This window comes from Styela clava, chromosome 2, assembly GCF_964204865.1.
Source record: "Styela clava chromosome 2, kaStyClav1.hap1.2, whole genome shotgun sequence".
NCBI classification, from domain to species: Eukaryota; Metazoa; Chordata; class Ascidiacea; order Stolidobranchia; family Styelidae; genus Styela; species Styela clava.
In genome coordinates, this window is record NC_135251.1 from 14,129,659 (window position 1) to 14,155,120 (window position 25,462).

The 25,462-nt window shown below is 32.5% G+C and overlaps 1 protein-coding gene across 1 annotated transcript; it reads left to right on the top strand.

The window, feature by feature from the left end:
- The first annotated feature begins 328 nt into the window (after positions 1-328).
- Positions 329-25,356, top strand: LOC120336173 (uncharacterized). Its single transcript, XM_039403786.2, has 11 exons — positions 329-443; positions 1,053-1,262; positions 2,071-2,244; positions 3,209-3,305; positions 4,938-5,074; positions 5,557-5,712; positions 20,458-20,565; positions 20,987-21,172; positions 21,573-21,742; positions 22,027-22,861; positions 23,485-25,356. The coding sequence occupies exons 1-11, from the start codon at positions 371-373 to the stop codon at positions 23,589-23,591; spliced, it is 2,253 nt and encodes a 750-aa protein (XP_039259720.2). The 5' UTR covers positions 329-370; the 3' UTR covers positions 23,592-25,356.
- Positions 25,357-25,462: the final 106 nt, after the last annotated feature.

Sequence of the window (25,462 nt, forward strand, 5' to 3'; positions counted from 1 at the left end):
CACTTCTATTACTAATGATAGTGAACTTTTCTATCTGGTGGAATAATGTTTCACACAATCGGTCATTATCTTCTTTTTGTTATGTGTATTGTGGGATTATTATACTTAATAAAAGTAAGATGTCCTTAATTTTTTTGTTACTTAGTTGCACAATTGTGCTCAGCACTATGTTGTTTAATGCAATCATTGATATTATTTCTTCATAGTCTGTATAGTTTCATTTGCTACAACTCGCTATTCAAAATGCAGTAATTGATGTTCACATTTTGTGGATTATGTATCAACAAGCCAAAATACCAGAATCGTTATAAATCATTTTTGTTTTTTATGCATTCAGATTAGCCTTTAGTAATTAGGTAATGCAGTCATCATGAACCTAAGCAGTTTTTGGAACTGTTTCTTCTTGCTCAGCATATTCATTCATCAAGCATTCTTAAGTTCAGGTAACATAACTTTATATTCTGATTATGAATTATCCAAGCCTTCAATTTTATATACCGTAATAATGGCCATTGGGGGGATGTTATTGGGGAATTTATACAAATGCACCAACTGGAAGCCGGAGATAGTCAAAATGAGACTAAATCCTACCATTCCTATAATTTTCGGATTTTTGTATAATACCTTGTCAACTTGCATTTATATCTTTAATAACTTGCATTTATATCTTGTTTTGTCTGAAAAAGTAAGACTATGAGTACAATTTCACAATATCAATCTAACAATATCTGATTCGTGGAAAGAGATTATGCTATTCTTAATAATTTAGGAAGCTTTATGTTTGGAATATGGAGGTTTTTGTATGTAAAATTTGAAACTATGATGATGAGCACGTTTTAAAGTTAACTTTTCATACTCCTTTATACTATGGTACATAATATTTTCATTCGGTTTATTCTAACAGTTATGACACATCCATTCGCCTTGGAGTACGGTTTGTAAATGATTTGATTATTGAACATATGTGAATAAACCGATTCCTGGGGAAAAATTAATGTTGTGACTTTTCCACTGACACTGATGTCAATAAATTTGATATCATTTTTATTAAGATTATTGTACCGACCATGGATACACTCCGGAATATGGAACCAGGAGTCCTCCTGCACAACAAGGACTTGCTTTCTTTTCTGGATCAATGATTAGATATAAATGTGATGAATATTTCACATTAACACCTGATGTTCCTACACAAACTTGTATGAAAGGACAGAATGGTCAAAGGTTTTGGATGCCTGAAAACCCGCCAAGTTGTGTTGAAAGTTAGTTTGACTAAAGCACCTTATTTTAAGAATCAATACTTCAACTAGATTTGACAATTGTTGGTCTCAAATAATAACAAATTAGCATCCAGATTTTGATACTATAAATTGGACTTAATGTTTCGATATGAATAGTCAAAAAAAATTAATTCAATCCATGTTTTAATGAATTATTCAAAGTCATTGTGAATTGTGACATGCCAACAGTCATTTTTAAAATACTTATGATTGAAATCTGAAATTAACTAATTTGAGTAAAAGTTTTTTAATATGTTTCATAAGAAAAAGAGTTAAAGACTTAAAACTAAATATTATCATTGGTATAATTGATGTAAAAAATATAAAACATTAGAGAAGCAATGATACTTGCGTTATCATTAGTTAACCCAGAGTTTGGCAAACTACGGCCTGTGGGCCCTATGTGGCCAAAACATTTTATGCGGCTTCCACTCTCAGAGAAAGTTGTGATAATATATTAAAATATCTAATTTGTAAATTGATGGTCTCAAATTCTTTTTCTCAAGTGAATTTATATCAGTTAATATTGTTTTATAAATATAATTCCCGTATTTAAAAAATTATATTTTGGGATATTTTCCATTTTTACATATAAATTTTTGAATGAAGATATTTATGTGATATGTTATTTTTTATAAAATGAAGTACTTTTCTCAATGCGGCCTTTACAGAAAGCATTTTCTGGATTTTGGCTCTTGTAGAAAAATCTTTGTCCGTGCTTAGGTTAGCCGATACTTCTTCTATTAATCATTTTTTCAAATATTAATTTATCCCTAATTTTTTTCTGCAGTGACAAAATGTCCAACGCCGAAGATGGAACATGCATTTATTTACAAAGATGTATTTCATGAAGGAGACCATTTGTATCCATATTTCTCATGTGAAATGGGTTATACTACTTTGAAAGAAAATAACTCGGTTTGTTTGAGCAGCGGTGAATGGACTACCTTGCCTGTTTGTGTTGGTGAGTTCTCTGCAGTATTTATATTGGTTGGTTGTAACCAGGTCAAAAATATTGGTTGTTGTTGGTTTCAGTGTATGCTGAAGCAGTATTTTTAAATCTGTTACATATAATATATACAGGGTGTCCATGAAGTCCCTTTACAATTTCAATTTTGTTATGTCAGTTCTCAATAGATCCTAACCAGGTTTGTATAATCAGTAATTGTTTAAGTATTTTTACTCCATTAAATACATCTGATGGCCAAAACAATATATATCGATAAATCCCCTTTGCAATTTAAAAATGATTTACGACTTTATGGACACTATATTATTGCAGTAGGCTATGTGTATGCATGAATATTCATAAAGATTGTGTTTTTAATGAGGGTTTTTTGATTGATTTTTGCTCAGATACCAATTAAGCATGAATTGATTTAAAAGTCAAACAGCAATTTTACAGATTTACTTTTTTCAAATAAAAATAGAGCTAAATTCTGGTTGAAATAAAAAATTGATATTGTCAAGCATATACAAATTTGAATATATATTCAATCTGTTTCGAGCATTTCTATTGTAAATATATTCACTCTTTTCTATTTTTGTCTTGAAGAATACTTTTTTTTCTTAAATTCAATGGATTAACAACTCATTTTGAATTGTGCAGTTAATAAAATCGATCACATGCTCTCATAAAATTTCTAAAATGTGAGGCCTGTGCAATAAAACTCGTCAACAATATAGCTCACCTGATATCATAAATCTGTACAAGTATGTTAATCTCTTAATATTTCTCTTTCATAAATATTGCAAATGGTACATTCTAAATGTAATTCATCACATGATTTTATGCTTATGATGACAATCATGCTAAGTTAGGTCCAGCTTTCTTTAGGGTTCTCACCAGTCACCAGTCACCACACCTGATGTTTGGAAATTTGGGTAGGCTAATACTTACTTTTTAAGGTCATTTTTTATTTTTTCAGGTAAAAACTGTACAAATCCTCCGGATATTGAACATGGGTCTTTCAGATTCTATTCTTATTTGTTGAATCCAAATTTTGCCGAAGAAATATTTTCAAGGTATGAATTATTTTGATAGCTCAAAATAGGGTTGGTTCAGATATCAGTAATCTAATTTTTTCACCATGCTAAAAATACGAACTATACATACACAAATTAAAGGAGATATAAAAATTGCGTTTTAGCGTGGAAGGAGACACCGAAAACCAAAACTGGTTATCGAGTGGTGGCACTATTTATCACTTGTACTATCTGAATGTATATGGGCCATTCCAAGCAAAAGTTGAATTCCATCAATTTTTCAAAATGTGTAGTGAAAGTAATTTTTTTTATTTTTGATATCAAAAGACATTGGAATTTTATTGGACTGCATTCATTTCATCGAACAATTTAAAATTTCACCCAGGTTTTTGATGGTTTATAAAAAATTGCCTGAAATGTAGAAATTTTGGTATAATTGACATATTTTGTGATGATTCCTGACACAAAGTGTTTGATTGTGTGGTACAGTTATTTCATATGGAATTGACACACTGGATTTAAGTTAATAAAGTTAAAATGTTTGCAGTGCTGTAGGACATTTCTTCACCCATTTAACGATTTATTACCAGAATTTTGAGAGATGATAGAGGCTGCTATTCCGAAGTGGAAAAATGTCCTGTAGTGTCACGTCCTGTAGTGTCACATACAATATGCACATTATTGGCATGGATTTACAGTGTTACATTAAGTAACTTGAGCAACACATAGAGGGGGTAGTTCAGCTACTGCACCAGAAAATATTATGGGCTCCTACTGTATCATCGCAAAAATTTACAGCACAACACAACGTACTGTTAGTACATGGTGGATTTGCCGTCCTGTAGTGTCACGCTATATTTTACTATATTTTTTTATCTACTAAGTAAGTCTTGGGTGTAACTTTTGTGCAATTTTTTACATATTCAATAAAGCAACTGATTGGACAATGAAACAAAACATGTAGCTGAAAATGTGAAAATATATTGCATCCAACAAAATGCAAAATTTCTGGAATTGTCCTGTAGTGTCACTTGGAATAGCCCATATTTAGTAGTCGTGCTTTTGTATAAATAATAAAACTGGATATTTTGAGTTTCTCATTTTGGTGTTGATGTATGATCACTGATCACTGGTCTTTAATTTTGAATATTGCTTTAAAAAATTCAACTTTTAAATAGATATACATTTGGCATAGACAGGTCAGACACTTATTTTATGCCTGATAACTTTTCATATAAATGTATAAATGTAATTTTTGTAAAAGTAGTTGGTTTGATAAGCAGTTTTGACAATTATCAATAATTGTTTACAACATTAGTATCCTTTCAATGCACGCTATAGTAAAATTGAAGATAATGGGAGCTGTTCCTCTATCTTTTGTTGCTTGTCCAAATCCTTTGCTTTGGAAAGAGTGTGAAATTTTTTCTTTCTTTCGTAGATGCAATCGGAGTTCAAAAGCTGATAAAAGGTTTACAAATAATCAGATAAGACGCTGCTAGTTAACTGAGTAACCAGAACCAGATAATTATATTCCATATAATCCAACCATGTCAACACTTTATAAATATTAATATCTCTTTTATTTCTGAGTGAGTGCGTGACCCTGCTTTGCATGAAAAAAAAATTAAATAAAAAACCTGAAGCATTTTTTATTATTTTCTTTTATTTCAGTACAAACTCATGGCCACCTGGGACTACAATATTCTATTCTTGTGACCAAGGGTATGTTTTAGAAGTAGATGGGTCTGTAACAGTACAAGATCGAGTTTGTACAAATGGTGAATGGAGTGGATCAGACCCACAGTGTGGTAAGTTCAGTCCCATTTTATTCTTCCCGGTAACATTTATTAGGATTCAAACACAATTAGTTACAGAATTATTTACTGTACATGTATGAACAACCATTTTCAATCATTAACATTAATAAATTATTGGACACAAAGTAGTGGTCTTATGGATCGTTTTGCTAAATGCCACTGTTCTTATGTTTGGGTTATTGTTGTTGTGAAAAAATTGCTAATCACAATAAAATGGTTCAATCTTCTTCACATTTTCAATACCTAGACTGAAGAAGTTCCTAGAAAAATATTGCTTATATTTTTTTGTCCTACAGATCCCGATAATTTTCTGGTTTTAACCTGCAGGCACATTTTTTTACACCATTGTTTGCTACAATTCTTTTATTGTTATATATGACTTTTTTTTCTTTTTTGACATGACTTTTGACGTTTGTGTTACTATATTTTAGTATTATTTTTTATTATTATTAATTAACATATCTTAATTTCAGTTCGTGAAGGATGTGATCCACCTGCAGTTGGAAATTACATTCCTAAACAAAGTCATTATGAGGTTCACAACACATTAACATATATTTGTGATGGCAATGACCTTACCAGAACATGTCAGCCAGATCACACTTGGAGTGGAACACCTTGTCCTGAAGGTAAGACCCTGGAGAAAAATAAGGATCTGACCTGGATGGTATATAAATGCTGCCTATGCCCAATTGTATTGTATTGTCAATAATTTATATAGTTTCAGTCTTTCAGACAATAAGTATACTCGTGTATTGTTCGCCTAAATAGTTGTTCTTATTGAGGTTGTTGTTGTTGCTGTTATTTTAAGGGGTCTTATTTTTATTCTCAAATTAGGCTGGTCTCTGCTCAGGTTTTGACATTGGGTACAATTATTTTAACGCTTTGTATAACAGTGGTGGCCATATTGGTCACAGGTGTCAGTGTCAGTAGTGTCAGTATATTCAAGCATTGCTCTCTCGTTTCCTAAGGTTTATCAGTACCAATGCAAATTTATAATGTAAAATTAGATGCTACCGATATGTACAAAGAGGAAAACGATGTATTTCAGAATTATAATCAAAAAAATAGAATGATTTTACATTATTTTATATAAAAATTCCGTTCTGAAATGAACAATTTTCATGGGGCATAAGATATGCTAAAATTTTTATTACATTTGACGATGAATAAAAATATGTGAGTTGTGTTTTTTTAATAAAACAAAGCAAATCATAAATGAATAATGACAGTATGCTCAAAGTGAATCAATTATCTCAGAATTCGGTTGTCGTTGAGGATATTTTTTAAAATACCAATAGCTAAACTAGAATAGAAAAAACATTATTCAGTCACAGACAACATCTTTTAACAATACCTTGTTCAATAATTTATAAATAAGATTTCGTTACAATTTCGCAGTTGCACTTGTGTTTTTGTAAATGTTGCGGAATCATTTATTATTCATATTCTGGTTTTTACTTTAAATGCCCGTTATTTCAATTTCAATTTCTGGTTACTTGTAGAGTATATAGTTAAGTACTTTAACAATTTAGCAGAGTAGAGTTATTAGTTGTATTCAATTTTCTTTTAGCTTTTTGTGAATTTTCATTTTCTTGAAGCATTACTGATTTTAAAATATAAGATTAAAATTGAATTTAAGCTATGCTATTCTCCTTTACTCCATTACTCACTGATATTACTTTTTAGGTTGTTTCTCAAACCCAACCAAATAAGTAGACCTAGCCAGACATTGTTTATTATTTTATCTGAATTTAGCAATTCTGGAATAGTCTAGAAAAAAAGGATTCCAGATGTTGCATCTGTTTTTGAGATAGAAAATTCCTTTTTCTATTTTGAGTATAGAATGGTTGAATAGTTGAACTCTATTGCTAGCTTTGAATGTTTGGAATTAGTCATTTTTGTCTGGAATTCCCTTTGGACATGTTCTTTGCTACAACAGATGCAAAGAATACCTGTAAGTCTGTAACATATGGTAAATGTAGAAAAATAGGTCAGGATATCAGATTTTTGTGTTTTCATGAATAAAAGATAATTGATACTGAAAAAAGGTACAGATGTATCAATGTGGCTATTGGTTTATACAAAATCATAATGAGATTTTCAAGGGAAAATTTTGGAATTTTTCGCATCTCCATGATGAAACGTGACCCTTGTTTCTATTTTGGTGTCGGGAATTATAATGAAGTACTTAGTGCTCATACAAGACAAGGTTCTCTTTAGCTTTAGTCATTTATTGCAATACTGCATAACGACATTTCGAAAATATGGGCTATAACTTAAAAAAAGGAATATAAATAACATATTACAGAGTTACAATCCAATTCATTAATACAGGACCATGAATTTTAGAAGTCGATTTAGTTTACTTTGCATTGAGTAATAAAATTATGTCTTTTTAATTAAACTGATTTGTATCTCACAAATAGCGAAATAGGAAACATATACAGTAGGCTATAGGATTTCATCCAATAACCATAGCTGTCTTGAGTAGAATAAGAAATGTTGACTTGAGGAACATTGCATATTCTACTACCTTATGAATTTTCATTGTTTATTTGTTTATGTCCTTAAGATTTTTTGCTTTGGTTTTATCTAATGTAGTGCTGATAACTATCCCCAGCATATTGCAATAAATGATAAGAGAATACAACTTAGAGGTAATAAATGTTTTTGATTGTATAGGACTTATTAAAAAGATGAAATATTATCAAGGGGGTCTTATGAATATGTGATAGAAAGACTTCGCTTACACCGTTGAGCTCATATTTTCCAAATTGTTTATATATTCTTTGTATGATCAGTATGAAACCATATGTCTCCACCCTATCTGTATATTTTTTTATGTATTGCTAAATGCTGTGTTTAACGCCTGTGGAAACTAATCTGGCTTTTCAATGCTTTTTACCTAACCTTAGAACACTGATTTCTTCTTATGATACATTAACTAAATGCTTTTGAGTCGTGCTGTGTTTAGTGTTTGTATTCACCATAAGACTGTTTATTAGGTTTGAATGTTGTTATGAATGTTTTAAGTGATGTGCTTATAGTTGGCCATGGAGCACAACAACGAAGTGTAGGACTCTTAGGCCTAATAGATTGATAGTTAAATAATAGACATTCGTGGGAAGCCCATAAAATTAATAAGATGAGGAAAATGTCGTCACCGGCAACTGTATTATGTGGTATTCGTATCCTTCCATGTTACCTTGTACACAGCATGTTAATTTATGCCAATGAGGCCAAGAGTTTCGATACTAGTTTCTCCATAATTATCTTTGCTGATGATGGCCAACAGTTTTAAAATTGCTTTAGGGAAAAATTTGAGAATATGTATGAATATATTAGGTCACCAATCGTCATTTTAATGGCCTGCTCCAATTAGTGCTATTCAAAGTACTCGAGATCAGACAGATGGTCGGTCCTATCCACAACATAAATACGGAAATCATATCCTCGATTGTTCAGGTTAACATCGAAGTGATTATCCGCGACCCTTTGCTGGTGACGGGCACTGACTGCGCAGGATTCACATTTGATAATATCACCATCGATTCAACCACGATTCCGCTCCAGGAAATTACCACCGACTTGACCCGCACTTTGAAATTTCGACTTCGAATATAATACGATTCATTGTTTTTGTAACGCTTATTATTCGGGTCGTGTCAATTGACTTTGGATTCACGCATCGGTATATAATTTATTTCCGAAACGCGCCTCACGCCATCGTTGGGAAGCGTCATCGGGTATCACAATTCACAAGCAATTAAATTGAATCGAAATTATAAACATCTCTAAGGATTGTCCTCAACATGACATTGAAGTTTCTTTTCGTTGTGTATTAGGCGTTGTCACGGGCACTTGTACTTTCTGTTCATATTCTAAGATTCCTATTTTGATGAAGGTCATTGCCAACTACTTATTTCTGTTCATACGGAAATTATATACCGTAACTGTAGAGTCAGGGCAGTGACGTCATATGACGTTTAGTTATTGGATTATAATTAATAATATCTACCGTTATATTAATGTGTAAAATATATACAGTTTCTGAAACCATCTATGCTTCAAATATATCCCGTGCTGTGGGTACACGTAAACAGATCACTGATTTCAATTTACCATTGAAATATTCAGTTTATCACTGAATAGCTTTCAGATGCATTTTCACCTGATTGATGGCGTGACTTTGAAGGACAAAGAAGCAATATTCTAAATTGCTAAAAACCACAATACTAAACAGAACATAACGTATTATGATATGAGTTAATATGACATAATCCGCCATAAATCAACCAAATACAGGCACGGACATATCTGAAGTGTTGTTTGACTTTGAAACTTCTCTTTCTCATGATGATATTTCCATTGCCCGAAGGCAAGATTCGGAATGGCAATCATAACTTATGCGTAAGTCGATGCTAAGTTTTCTCTCCGTTCGCTTCAACTTTTTTGATACTCAAGCGTATGAAGGAACCGATTTTTGTCAAAGGTTGGCCGTTAAAATCAGAGAGTTTATTAAATTATAACCAATTAATTAACGACCAACCAGATAAGGAAACTGGACGAGTGATGGTTACACTTGAGAATAAAATTCGCAGAAGGCCTAACAATATTCCACTTATATATTCCATATTGCCTGTTATTGTCAAATGTCAATATGTGTTCCAGTGTTACTGTCATCCCAATATGAATTATAAGATATAACATTTTGATGTGGTTGAACTGACTTTCGATGTCGTCATTGATAGCTTTTAAGAAGATACAAAACCCAACGTTCTTTCACAATCAATAGTCCTTGAAATTTCCAATTCAGTGACGATATTTTCAAAACATTGCCGGGGATCGTCACGAAGCGGCAAGTAGTTTAGCCTACATTAAGCATTTCAATATTCTATGTGTTAGGTAGCGAGTTAACGGTGCATAGGTAATACGACATGGTATGTCAGAAAATCTGATTAAGTGTTTGGATTAATAGCTGGAGGCAAAAAGTTTTCGAATGTTTAATGAAGCTGTTTTTTTTCTTTGTTCCAATTGCACTAATATCTTCATTTAGTACAGATAATACTGTGATCCATCATATTATGCAATAGTAACACTTGCATGCGAAATTGGGGAAAAATATTTTATAGTCGTCTCCTCGTCTGACTAATTCAACGAGCTACGGGTATATTTCTGCTGGTGACCGTACATTTGAACCCATGTGTATATCCGCGGGTTCAATCTATATGCGGGTGCTAAAACCCATGGGTTAGGGTTAGTATGGGTTCAAATATCCGCAAAACAAAAAAAATTTCATAGGTACAATAGTATGCAAGTGCAATTGTCGTGGGTTCAAATAATGTACGGGAACCATTTCTGCTACATTTAGTCTACTTATTCACCAGATGTCAAAAATAGTAGTCTCTCACTATCGATCAAAGGAAAGTGATTCGTATTTAATGGTTTAGTTATTAAATAAGTCGATAATGGTTTGGCGACTTTTCAAAGACACTATTGTTCCAAATTTTTATTATTCATTCGATGCGTGATGAAAGATGGGAGTTTTTAATTAAATCGCATTCCCGATTTCAATTATTTTACACAACTTGATGTAAAGTAGCCGAATAAAATTAGTTACCTCCATATTGGTACACATACTTCTGGAGCATCGAAATTTGTGGTTGAATTGCTCAGATGGCGGTAAAATTAAATTAACTTTTTGAATTTTATTTATTTTCAACCACGGTATCTCATAGGTTACGGAGTAACGTATTCCGATGTTAAATAATAAAAAGTATATAACATTAATACGTAAATAAAATACTACTCCCACCAAAACATATTTTGTGTTTTTTTCGGTAACAAAGTGTAATTAATATTCAATTATTGACAACGGTAGCATAAACTATGGTTATTAAAGTAATTCCTCTATTCTGAAGAAAAAAAAATGGAAATATTCAATTATCCTTTGATAATTTGATTGAGTTCGGATTATTGTTGATCAAATATTTTTCGACTGATCGCTGGAATTCTCCCATCGTTCTCTACGTTATATTTGTTTAATCAAAAGCTCAAACAGGAAACATGGGCGAATTAAGGGAAGATGGATAACAGCAACAGATTTCTGATTCCCACTTCCGTTCCGATGTGGGAACGACTGCAAAGGAAATGCCACAAACGTTTGTTCGCGCTAATTTTACTTTTTACCGTGAACCACGTAACATTAGCGTTTTAAATTAGATCTGCAATGTGCGATATTCATGACATTGCTTATATGTGTCTTAAGTATATATACTATTTATAGAATGTATAGAGCGGAATTAGTGGATGAGGAATTCATTATATCTGGCAATGGGATTAATATTCAAATAATAAGGCGAATTTGTGTAAAATTAGAGAATTCATTCTCATATCGCGGTTACGATATCCGACATACCGCATCGTGGAGTATTTTCTTTCACTAAGCAATATCTGTGTTTTTTTTTTACGTTCCAAAATTTGAATCTCGTACGTAGTAATATTTAGTTTATAACCAATCATGCCTCGTATACTTGGAATAATATCGCTTCTATAGAATCACAGCGCTTGGAATGAAAATTGGACTTTACATTAACATTGAGTTACGACAAGAAAAAGTTTTATAATACAGTATGTTCACATTTGTTCAATGAAATACGTGGGCTTGTTTTATGCACACGAGTGATCATTACGAGACTGAAAGTTTGATCTAACGTATTATTATTGATATGAATTACCGTATATAATATTATCGTCCTATCCATAATTGTAACAGACTGGTCTTTTTATGTCTGATCTCGGGCAGATAAGAAGTATTTTTAAACGAAATTGATTAATATTTTGCGACGCATTCCAAATTAAATTATCTACACAGCTTGGGAACGACTGCTTTCATCTATTTAATCGTCAGTCTTAATAATATTGGCGGTCTATTGTTGCCGTGAATCATAGCGTGCTTGGGAAATTTCTGACGTATGGTATTTGTCGCAACTCCTGTGCCTGCAAGCCGTTACCGATGTCGGTGACATTACTTCCCCGGGGCTGTCTTATTGAATATTTCATACATATTTATAAACGTCTGGTGTATCCAAATAACTGGTTTGAGAATAACAAGAAATATTTTACAGAAAACGACGGTGGTCTTGAAACTTCGATGTGTAGATATTTCTAATTTTCGAAAAAATTCATAATATTTGAACCATCTATGTTTTTAGATTTATATCATTTCACCGATTTAACGAAAATAATCCTTCTCCGCGGACGCTTGTATGTATACTTAACTGGGTTTGTTTATTCTGTGATTTTATATTATTTTATCAGAGGAGCGATCATAGCACCATCGATAGTGAAACATCTGCCATCTGTGTAGATTGAATTTCTTCGACCGCTTCACTGAAAAAGCTCGATTTCATTTTCGCTGATGTCTCGACAATATTCACTTTGTGTTTGCCGTTGTCACGGTTTGCAGCTGGCGAACATTCGGTAGATAGACCATGTGAACTATACTCAGAGGGGTGTTGCGTTTTAGACAGATGCGACGTTGAGAAGTCAGTGGTGTAAGATAAATCAGTATGTTGACATTCTGTGTGTGATGTTTAGATCCCACAGGATATAATATAAGCAATATACCGTTTTTTTATTGCGTAAGTGGTCTTTTACTTGTCGAACCGTCTTGAACGGTCAAATGAAATGGTTAGCCTCGTGTCGTTATATCATATACCATTAACCCGTTGATTAATCGTATCATGGTTGAGTGGGCCCCGTAAGACGATTTTTTTCGTACCTCTGTATAAGAGGCATCAGCCCTATTCTAAGTAAACCAGTTAGTCGCGCCTGTGATGACGACCAGACGGTGTATTTACAGACGACGGTGTCTTTGAAATCGCGTTATTATCGCACCATTATTGGACTATATTAGTAATAAAATCACACAAGAGGTAAAGTTGTAGATCTACCGTGATAAAAACGTGGAAATCAGAACTGCGCTTGAAAGCGAAGATCGTAGCATAGGCGCGATTTCTCGTCTTTAACTGGATTTTGTTTAACTCACAATCAACGTTTTTATTTTGGATCTTGCTTGTTACCTTCATGATGAACGAATTTAGAAACTTCCTTTTCCGAAAGAATAGTCGACTTGAATAGATCATTTCCGTAGCTTGAAGCAAACATCAACGCCTTTCCACGTCAGATTCGTCTGATACTTCCCACGAAATGGAACCGAGTGCTATTCTTAGTCATGAAATTTTATTGATCGACAACAGAAGTTTCCAGCAACGATTAATTTTAGACCTCCAAGAAGTGTTTTACTGTAATACAAATAGAATTGCGTTGTACAAAAAAAAATTTCCGATCATTTAGGATGGCGGTAATTTGTTTGTTAGAAGAAGGTAAGATTTCAGGGATATCTTGTGATTAAACAGAGGCTTCTCGCCTGATTACGAGTTCATGTCAGGCATCGACAGCAATCGCTTTCTCCGCGGATGATTTATTCCAGTTCGTTTGAAACACGAAACGTAAAATTCCTGATGAATTGAGGCTATAAATGCGAAAAGGCCGTTTATTGCTGATGTAGTTCGCTGTGACCCAACGTTATAATTGTGCAAAACATACATAAACTAACATCACGTGAAAAACATTCGGAAACATCTTGTTTTTATCGCGAAAATGAAACGGTAGTAAATTCTCTCCGATCTCAGCGAGACGTCGCGTGAGAATTGCTCGATCAGAAAAATGGGTTCCGAGGTCACAATAATTGTGCCGGCGATAAATGATGACGTAATATTTGTTCTAACGAGCTGACATTATTATCATTTTGTTGAGCACGCATTCAAACGTCTACAATGGGCAATTACTGTACTCGGCGTCTGAAGTGTGAGTCATGTAATGTCCATACTACTGGTCATCTGTTTCATTACCAAATTCTGGCTTGATGTAAATGGATATTAATTGTACAGCAGTTCGGACATTACATTCTTTATATGACAATACTCATAACAAGGATATCTTCTATGAAGAACAATATTTATTTTCTTCAATATAGTCCAGTCAATATCTTTTCTTCAATATAGGCCAGCTATCGGTTTCAGATGAAACTTGTCTTCCTGTTTAATTATTCTATTCTATGACTCAACTTTGGAATTTCCCTCAATGAAGAAGTTGATTAGTTTATCAGGAGAACCCACTTCCTATGGGTAATTCCTTGTTTGTTTTACATCTGGGTTGACTGTTTTGAATGAAAACAAAATTATTTTAATTTTGAATATGAATGAAGAACTTGCGTGTCAGAATATGACTTGTATTATAGTCTGTAGATGTTGGAGTTTTTAATATCGAAACCATCAAGTATAATTATTATAAATTTCAAAAATAAAAATGAGCAGATTAAGTCAAGTTTTCACAATATATTTTTAACAATGAGTAAAATTTCCTGTGATATAATTACCTTTCTTATTGTTTTGAATATTAAATTGGGTAGGCAATGCCGAACCGGAAAGATTCTTGTTTCTTTCGCAAATATTAGCTCCTTACATATCATTAGATATCAGTGGCTGCTTGTAAAGAGCCTTGTTCGATCGAAAGCATGGATAAGCATTGTTTAGAAAACCTAAACCGAAACCTTTCACCTAAAACTTGTGATACTAAAGTGATAAATGCAACAATCCATACCTTCAGCTTTAATGTTCATTTCAACTTATTTTGTATAAATTCTTCTATAATTGGGAACCATTTGGCTTTATTACCTACTCAATTAGTCCTGCTTGAATGAACTTAACTATTCACAGTTCATAGAATAGATAATGACATTCCATATACTGGCATGACTTGTATAAACGTTTCTGCCTCATTGTAATATATTGTATTCAATATTGCAACATATTTTTTCCAATATAGTTTTTTACTTTTTATTTTCTGCAATGAAGACCCAATATGTAATATTTATTCTAAATAACGACCCAAGATAGCAGAAGTAAAAGAAATGTTTCACTCATCTCTTTAATATTTGACAGGGTAAACACTGTTTATATTCTCCCTTTTATAGATTTGTTTTTCAGTCTTGAGATAGATGTTTGTAGAAATGCCCAAATGGGGCCTCTGTTATATTCACCTTTATTCCAACAACAGTCTATGTATAATTATGGATTGGCCATTTATAAACTAAAGATAACTAGTATTATTGGTTAATGTTTACCGATGAAACGATGTTTCCAACTTTTTATTAATTGTATTCACTTCAAGTGTTGTCTGACTTTTATCAGAATTTTTGTGTGCGACAAATGTCTGTTCTTTGTGTACAGTAGTAGTGTACTTATCCGCTCGAGGTTACTCGGCCGATTTCTCTTTTCTTTGTTTTGATTTCACGACCTACTGCTTATCTATTACTCACCAAGCCAACTTAACGTTACACTTTGTACTAGTATGACATTACTTCAGTCTTCAGTGCAGAGATGTGTGAATAATTACACAGTAATTGAAACGTTCAAATTGGTCTTAAATTGTGATAATTTGATGCAATTAGAATGTTTATAGGATAGTATTGGCTTTCACCATTTCACAAAAATATTATAGTTATGGATAGTGTGACAAGTAGGGTAGCCCATAGAATGTTTTTTGCAGTAGAAGGTTAAATCAGCAACAATTTAAATTTATTGTACCTGTTGTAAATTCTTAAAGTCATATTGACTTAGTCAGGGTATTTCTAAATGAACTTTTCATTCAAATCTATCCATTTTGATATGGTTAACTGTAATTTGTAAGGTAAAGTCCTGTATTACATTAGGTAGAAGAACTTTGATGTGCCTCATGCATATATATGCATATAAAGGTGTAAATGAGGTAAAAAAAACGAATAAAATAAAGATATACTGGAAACTGATTACAAAACTTTTCTCATACCTGATATTAAGCGTATTAGTTACAAAGTAAGTTGGTCAGGTGCGGTTATAGGGATCAATGATTAGCCAGGTTATAATACTCAGGTATTTCACCATGGGATTGTTTTCATTAGCCAGGTTATTTTATTTTGGTATTTCACCATGGGATCTGTCTCTGGGGCTTGGACAAAGAATGTTTGTTTTATGAGTGTATATATTTGCATTGGCAAAATATAATCCTGGGAAATCTTATCACTAAATTTAACACCTTATTCCTTCACAGGACTCAAAAACAACATAGATAATTCATTCATGCGATGTTCCACTTTATATTTAAACAAATCAATATAAAATTCACTTAGTAATTATCATCCTATGCCCTTGGTTGATCTTCTGCATAGGACTAGGAATGCTATATTTAATTCTATGTTCAGATATTGATTGAAGGTTACAAAGTATAATGGATTTTATTGATTTTGTGTAGAGGTGTTTGTCATACCTTCCCAATATGACCATTTAGAAATTTTGTTTTCAGGTTTGCCATATAGGTACACGTACAGATGAGTTATTTTTGAGGTATTGTCTGCAATTCAATTTTAAGTGGTAGATATTTGATTTCCTTGCGTCTTAAAAATGATCAATTTTTATATTTATCATAACCACATCTGTCTGCTGGGTAATGATAGAAAAGGATTTATTTGCCAAACAAGTCACAGTTTTCAATTGCAACAATAATGTACCTGTACATGTGATATATGGTAAATATAAAAAAAAATTGAATTTGAGCTTGTTTGAAATATATTTTTTAATTTTTCATAGCAGTGATTAGGACTATCCAATAAATATTATTTTGCAATATCACAGAATAGTAGAAGTGTTTTTAGCATTATTTTATTGTACATTTATTTCTATCTCAAGTAATGTTGTCTCTAGTTGGTTGAAATTAATATTATATATCAGTAGTTATACATGATAAAAAACCAATGAGATAAAATGACATTTTGTTAAATGATAAATGCGCCTTGGTCAACCTATGACGAGGTTAAATCACAAGAGCTTGCTTTTATTATGATACATCGCATATTTGTTGTCATCTTCTGAGTATCATTCATGTTGTTGTTTGGTATCGCTCAAGTGGTTCTGCTGAGTATCATTGAAATTCTGCAATGAACCATTTTATTATGTTTTGTTCTGAACTGCTGAGTGCTGATTGTTGTTTATTTTAAACCATTATTGTTTAATATAGAGAATTATAAACAGTCTTCTTTGTTTTAGTTTGAGTTTAAAATTTGCTTTCTTTAGTGATAAGTGTACAATATATATGGATCAATAAATGACCTAATTTGGGACTTATTATTTCGAAAATATCGAATTTTGTATGAATTTTATAGCAATTTCTATCACTAACAGTTGGGTAGTTTACAATACATTTTAAATTAGCATGGTTAGTCAAGGTGAATAATGAGGAAACTACACTCTAAATTTGATTGAGATAAAGCATAAAATATCAAACATTTTTGTGCATGGATTCTTCTGTTTTACTTGTGTTTATTTTAGTATATAGAAGGAAAATGGGTAGATGGTGAAATAGCAAACTAAAAAAGTTATTTGAAATAATGTTGTTGTGATACAGCACAAGGTACTGTAATTCGATATAAGTAGCTGTATCCATGAGTTTCTATCACCCGGGGTAAATTTAGAAATTGTTTGTTATCATATATTGACTATTTTTTATTTTAATAACTGCTGTGCTGTCTGCAGGCTGTATTACCCCAATTATTTTTGTAACAAATTAGGTAAATCTTCAGTAAGATATTGATTTTATCAAATAGCACAGATGTGTATATTCTAGTCATGGTGTGATGCTTGAAAGCATATTTTCATGTTATTATGTTGAATTCTTCTCTGCCTACAGGATCGAAACCACAGAATTGGCCCTAGGGGCAGTGTTGTATGTTGAAATAATTTATAGTCAGAAATGATTTACTGATAATATGTATAACACATGCTAGAGATGCATAAAAATGAGTATCACCTAGAAACAGTGAATGTAGTAACTAAAACTAGTAATCAGGAAAGACTTTTTTTATGTTCTAGCGAGTATATGCAAATGACGTCAATGTAATCCTTTAGTCACTGTATAATGTAGCTATAAATTACCTTGATTTCTTGTGTTGCCTGTTACACTGGTATGAACATCAATATTATTCAATAATTTCATAGTAGCAAAATATAATTAAATAACTTTTAAATTTGGGCAATAAAAATTGTTGGCAAGTACTGGTATTGATCTATTCTGTGGCAAAATGATGGTTTGTGTAAATTTTCACATACAAAATCATGGATGCTTATAACCTGATAGTGTGAACTGTTTGATATTAACAGAATTCTACGTTTGAATTAATTTTTATTTCAATGTGACTGCTGACTGGTTAAATTTTCCACAGATCAATATAAAGCATGATTTAATTAAATTGAAGTGACATGGAAAGATCAGTTACAAGTAATATAATATCAACAAACTATATGTATATATAATATATGGCCAGACAAGATTCATTAGATCCGCTTTTCCAAACTTGAATTGTGTGTAACCTTGAAATTAACTGGTATATTGGAATAAGGGGATGCAAAAAATCAGCGTAAAATTATCGTATTCCTATTTCAACAAGAACTTACCGGTATTTCATTGTTAAAAAGTCTAGTCGCAATTTGAATACATAAAGCACATTATTATCAGAGGATAGCTTAGTAGGAAGTCACACATATTTGTTTTGTGTGCAGTCAGTAATTTGCATCTATACTATTGAATTGAAACAATATATAAAATATTATAACACCTGGCATCAAGGCATATGTGTTTTTCTAACTACGGTATGTGGGCAATGAAGGTTAGATCATAGATTCTCTCTCTGGACAGTTAGTTGTTGGTCTCTATCAGAAAGTAAAAATTTGGAACTAATAAAAATCCTATACTGTAAATTCTGCTGTGAATGTCTCTGTCAGAAAGTACAGCGAGGATACGACCCATTTGTATATAATGTATGGAAATAATGTATTAGGTTACAGTAATGTAGTATTTATGAAATAAAATTTGAAAAATAAAAATAAATGAGTCGACAAGATATTATACCAAATGGAAATTGTTTAGAGATCATTTAATAAGTTTAAGTCCGATTTTTTCAGAAACTCAAGAAAATAAATAAAGGCAAGGTATTCTTGAAATGCAATCACTGTCATTGCAGTTTCATTATTCAATGATTATTTCATCATATTGCAGGAAGTGATCTTGTTATTGCAACAGTTTCGAATTCAGTCATGTTAAGTTGCTTTCGAAATAGAAACCACCATGACCTGATGAATGAGGCCAATTACGGGACAAATTGTAAATTATGAAATTGCTTTGATTGATCTCAATCCATTTCAATTAATTACTGATTCTGAATCAGCCAATATCGAAATATTCTAAAAAATTTGTATAATAAATAAACCTATGATATATGTGTAACTTTTGTTTTTTACTTTGATAGGTTATTGTATTTTACAACTTCCCTAATTATTTTAGATCAACTGTTTGGATGGCCTGTATCATCCCTGTAGAAAAATGTGCCCATATCATATAGTTAATAATAAGTTGTATATTTAAGAAATGCTTGGAAGTTATGTTTAGTGAAGAAAATGAATGGTAAGGGGAGTATGAATTGGTTAATCGAGTTACCATTGTATGTATATATACAAATCATTTTCATTTCTGTTTTGTGACTTCAAAATGATTTAATATTATACATTGGCAATTGTGGTAGGATATTAACATGAAGTAAAGAGTGTCTAATGACAGCGGAAAGGAATTAAGGAAGTCTAATTTTAATTGCATAAATATTATTGTAATCAAAGCATATTATGCTATATATTAGGTTGTTTTCCATGTATGGAGGACACTAAACAAATTCACTTTTACTTCTAATAAGGCCATAGAGAAGATGACACCAGGGGTTTTCTGGTTTTGTGTAATGAACAAGTTTATTATAAACTGGGTGAGAATAGCTCATGCACTGGCCAAGGCTTAAGATAATATGTCTGTCATTTTGGCAGATTTTTGTAAGGCTCGAACTAATTGTAAGAAGATTTTTACTGAAATTGTAGTTTGAGATATGGCAATGAAATCGCAATGCTGGGCAAGGCATGTTAGACAGAATTGGATCATCGTTCATCGATAAAAACAAAAATATTATATCGAACATGAGAAATATATAATATGATATTAATTAAATTTGTGGTAATCATTTGTTCATGGAAACCGGATCACCTTATAGTGTGAGATGTTAGATAACAGACTAAAATATGTTGTGGGTGTCATTCAGGTTTCATGTAAACACTGGCCTGTTACGGCTCCGACCACCATTAAGCATCTAAATATCAAATATCAAATTCCTTCCTATCCTAATAATGTTGTGTTAAAACTTATATTAATCAAATTTGTTCTTATTTGTAATTTAACAGACTTAACTACAAAACAGATGCCGCATACATCTCATAATGATAATATATATTGCTCCACACCACTACCTGTCAGCCATGGAACTTTTAAATGCTGCTCTGATCCACAGCGTAAGTTTTGTGTGTGAAATTTGACTTTTTTGGCGAAACAAGTCGGTACTGTCTCTTGTAACTTTTCTCAAATCATTATTGTATGAACAACGAATTATTGTTCATGCCATTGCTACTAGGCGCAAATCAACTGTAATGTTGTAAGCTAATATTTCAGAAGGGATTTTTCTAGTTTGATAAAACCTTTCCATTCATCTAAGTATGGATTTTGATTTACCATATGCTATAAAGTCTCGCACATTAGAATAGTATAAAAAAGCAACAGGATAAATTAGTGAACATTTGGAGTTTGGCCTTCGATCTATACCACACAATGGCAAATTGCGTCCACCCAATAACATTTTCTATGTTGTCCATTTTTGTTGTTGTGACTACTTTTTTTTTTGGTTGACGAAACAATAAATCCCTCTCTTTCCCTCAGTGACAGAAACTCATGCTACTCCAGATCCAAAGTACTGTTGTCCTGTTCATGGATTAGTTGAGTTTGTTTGTGATCCCGGGTTTCAAGTGAAAGGTGAAGCTACGCAATGGATTTGTGGAACTAACGGACAATGGGTATCTATCGATTCTCCTCAACTTGGATCACCTTCACCTCCCACATGTTACAGTAAGTTGCAATGAAGAGTGTTAGATTGGTGAATAAAAATGGAAATGCAATTCTGTAACATAGTGAAATATGATATAAAGTTTCAGATTTGTTACTAATAGTCTACATGTTTATGACTCTTTTTCATGCCCCTCGCTATCGCGCCCTTGATTTTATTTCTTGTCCGGATTTCTTTGGAAACTGTTCAATATTATGGAATTCAGAATCGATTTTCATTTCATTATACATAAATACCAAATTATTCAAAACTGTATAGTACAGTAATATTTTCTAATAAAATTATAATTTTTTTTTAAAGAAATTTTTAGTATATGATTCTGTATTTGACTAATCTAATCATAGACACATCTACGAGTAAAGCTGAAACATGGCATTATTACCGAATTAACCAACTTTTCAGGTAACATGACTCGTCCTGAACCAAGTCCATTGCCAGATGATATGTTGAAACCGGTGATAGGTACAGCTGCTGGTGTATTGGTTATATTGTCTGCTGTAATTCTTATTGCTTTCTGTCGACCTAAAATAAAGGATATGAAAAGAAGATGGAGGGAACTTAGAGAAGATGAAGTAAGATATTGACCTACTTTGTTCGATATAATAAATTGGTAGCAAGTCTCACATTTCAAATATCCATATTATGATTTATTGTTTCGATTCCATGGAATATTCAATATGAATGGTAAAACTTGTAATCCCAATCAGAACACATTTTATTGGTATACCTTTTTTGCTGCATCCATTCCCTTAAAATTTAACAAGTTCAGGAAAAATAAGTTTGTTATATGTTGAAAGCAGCAAGATTTTTGTTACAATATGTCTATATCACAACTTTTCTATTTATTTTTTATCAGGATGAACTAATCATAGATGGTCGTCGAATCATATTACCAAGTTACGAGGAGGCTGTAACATCACATGATTCTTATATGCAAATATCTGAACACGAACAAAGCACATCCAGTGCATATTACCAGCCTGATATTCCAGGTCCATCTTACCCCCGTGATACAAGGACAGACTCGGTTGATGATACTTCTTTGATATTACATCCCCATCCTAATACATCTAGGAGTCATGCTCGAGACTCTTCCAGTTCAGATGAAGAATTGTTGGTTCCTGCATCCACTGAGACTCTTTGTGAAAATTTATCAGAATCTCGAGAACAAGTTTCAGATTTGAATAATAGATTATCGCAATCTCTAGTGATAACTGCTGGAACCTCAGCTGATTCTTTTGTGTTGATCAACCAAACACCACATAATCCATTATCTGAAAATTGTGACCTAATCACAAATTTTGATAATAAACACGGAGTGACTTCACGTAAAGATTACCAAACTAGAGACCCATTATTGAATTCTGTGCCTGGGGAACACTTATTCACAAATTCCGCTCGGTGCAAACAGAATTCTGACTCGGAAACTGAAGCGAATTTTGATTCTATTCACCCTCAAACAATCATGATTAAACAAAATCGAAACCAAACCAGGTCAAATTTTATTGATGGACAACACCACCTCCTTTCATATCCTCTGGTAATAAAAGATGAAAATCATGATATTCACAACCAAGGAGAAAGTATTTCTATCACCATTGATGCACAAAATCTATGTAACCATGGTCCTGATAATCCATCAACCCAAACTGTTACGGAAGAACCTAAATCTACTGAAACAAATGACGAAAGTAGGTGAATTTTTTTCATATGACGAATTTATATGCCTTTTTTCCAAGCGAGTCTTTGCACAAATAGCCACTGATAAGTAAGGAGCAACTGGTATAGTTTTGAATAGACTGGATACTTTTAGGTTCTGCATCGCCAACCCAAGTTATTACATCCTGTGTAAAATGATAGGCATCGGATTTGAACCCAAGATTTTAATCACTTGGTAAATGCCTCGTGAAATAAAAAGCTTTGCTTGATTTATAGGGAACAAAATGGAAAGTCAAGACAGCTTAATATGGAGAGTCTTTTTGTTTGCCTGGTTAAAGATGATAGGTTCGAAGCCTATGCGCCTCATCTCACCCAGAGTGCAATAAAATTAGCCTTCTATATATTTGTTGCTGCTTGGCTCGGAGGTGTAAAACACAAAAATAGATGTTCTATATTTCGTATTATATAGGTGCCATTTGATTCTTCCATTTTCTGGTCCTTCCCAAATTATTTTCCTATTAAATCATCAAGATCTCAATTTACAATGCTGACATAGTTTGTAGAGTAGAACTGCTCATTTTCCTAGTGATCACAGAGAAAGTGAGAACAGTTTCAACAACAAAAACGTTTTCATGTCACACCTTCCTATTCTCAGAGTCGTCATCAACATTACAAAATTCTAATCATATTGTTATGTCATCACAAAATCTTGACAAACAACGCCTTGATATTTCTGATGAGACTGGATCAACTGCTGTTTAAGGAAGTGGAAAGATTGCCTTATAGAAGTATAATGTGCTAACCAACCACTAGTTATATTTTGTGTAAAAAACACTAGCTTCGATTTTGCTTTTTTGTATTCCTAGCAATTTAATACATTTGGTTATGTTAGGTAATTTCAAGAAATTAGTATATCAATGTATATTTGGGTTATTGTTACATTGCTTATTTGAATATGACTAAGATAATCCTTATAGTACTGAACTACTAATACTGAAAGGATTTATTCTTATTTAGCTAAATTGCCTTTCAAGCACTTTTTTTTTTTTTGGTTTCTGTCCCACAACAAAGCTTAGCATTTTTTGTTATGATATAAGTGCTCAAATCTGCTGTAGATCGTTTTATTTTATGTCTCAAATAGATCGTGATGTATTCCATTGTTACATCAAAATAGTAGCATTGATTTATAATTCTTTTTACATACCTATATTTTAACTCCCAAATCCTGAATGTGTAACTTTTATGAGATATGTTTGGAAATGGTTTTTGATTGTATGGTAATGCGTGATCAATTTATAGTACTGTTATAGGTCTTATTAAAACTTCGGGGCTCCCGAAGTATGCGAACCAAGATGGCGGTCATCAGTATGTAATATGTGTACTAGGTTGGGGTTAGGCCATAATTTTAGGTATAAATACTACGGGAGGCTGTTGGCTAGTCTTCGAACTGATAATAGGACTAAAATAAGGAAAATTGGAAAAAAATTATCGCCTAACACTAACCTGTTACCCATGTTATGTTCCGATGTCCGCCATCTGGGTTCGCATACTTCGGGAGCACCAAAACTTCTAGCATAATAAATATAGACCTTAGGTTGCTTTAAACATATTGTAACTAAAATACAAGCCAGTCTGGAATCTTGATATCAATATTCAGAAATTGTATTTAGAATGAAATTAGAACTATTTAAGATTTTGTGTAATCAAATTTACTGTTGTTCTCTGTCGTTGAATAAGGAACCTTCCTTTCAGCTAACTTTTTCTCCTGTAGGGTTCAAAAAATAAGGTTTGTTTTTTCTTACCTGAATTCTTTGTGTATGACAAATGATTTGTTTTTGTATTTCATACCTTGTTCATAAAAGAACTTATGTTTTTGCCTTTGCTTGACCATTACTTCCTCATGATGGCTACTTTCTATGAACTTGAACTTCGATTGATATTGAGTTTGTGAGATTATCATTTGCAGTAATATTGTCCTGTTTCATGTTTGTTGCTGTGTTGTACTTAATTATCATGTTCCCATATTTCCTTTATTTTAATTTTTTGATGGTGTTAAATCCTGACTGTCTTCTTTGCATGCAGCTTAAAAATTGCCTCTCCACAAAATGCCCGAACGCGCCTCGAAGACTAGTTGTTAATATTACTAATGAAATTTATATGGTGTTTTTCTGGCTAGCCCATTCGATTATAAAAGAATGCTGCGTATAGACGTCTGAATAGCATCAATATGACGTTTGATTAGCAATTTCCCCTAACCATTTTTTTAACAATGAATATCTCCTCTTTTGCTACTGTTCATCTCCTTTTACTCTTGTTGAGTTTTATGTTCCGTATATATATACCGGTCTCCACGCATTATGTGTTGCTGTATTATTTTTATTCACTGTGATGTGTTGATTTTGTTTTGTAGTGGATCGACCAATTTGTTATTCTAATTTGATTTTATATCTGTATTTTACTGTCGTATCGCATGCACGATTTATTTACTAATGCTCTGTCGAATAAAATTTGTCAGAATGCAAAGCTATTTTTTGCAAGGGTTTTACATTACCATTCCCCCAGGCTGAGAAGCGATGTGCTAGTTTATATATATCGGAATATTGATCAATAATGGCTTGTTGACCAACATGTTA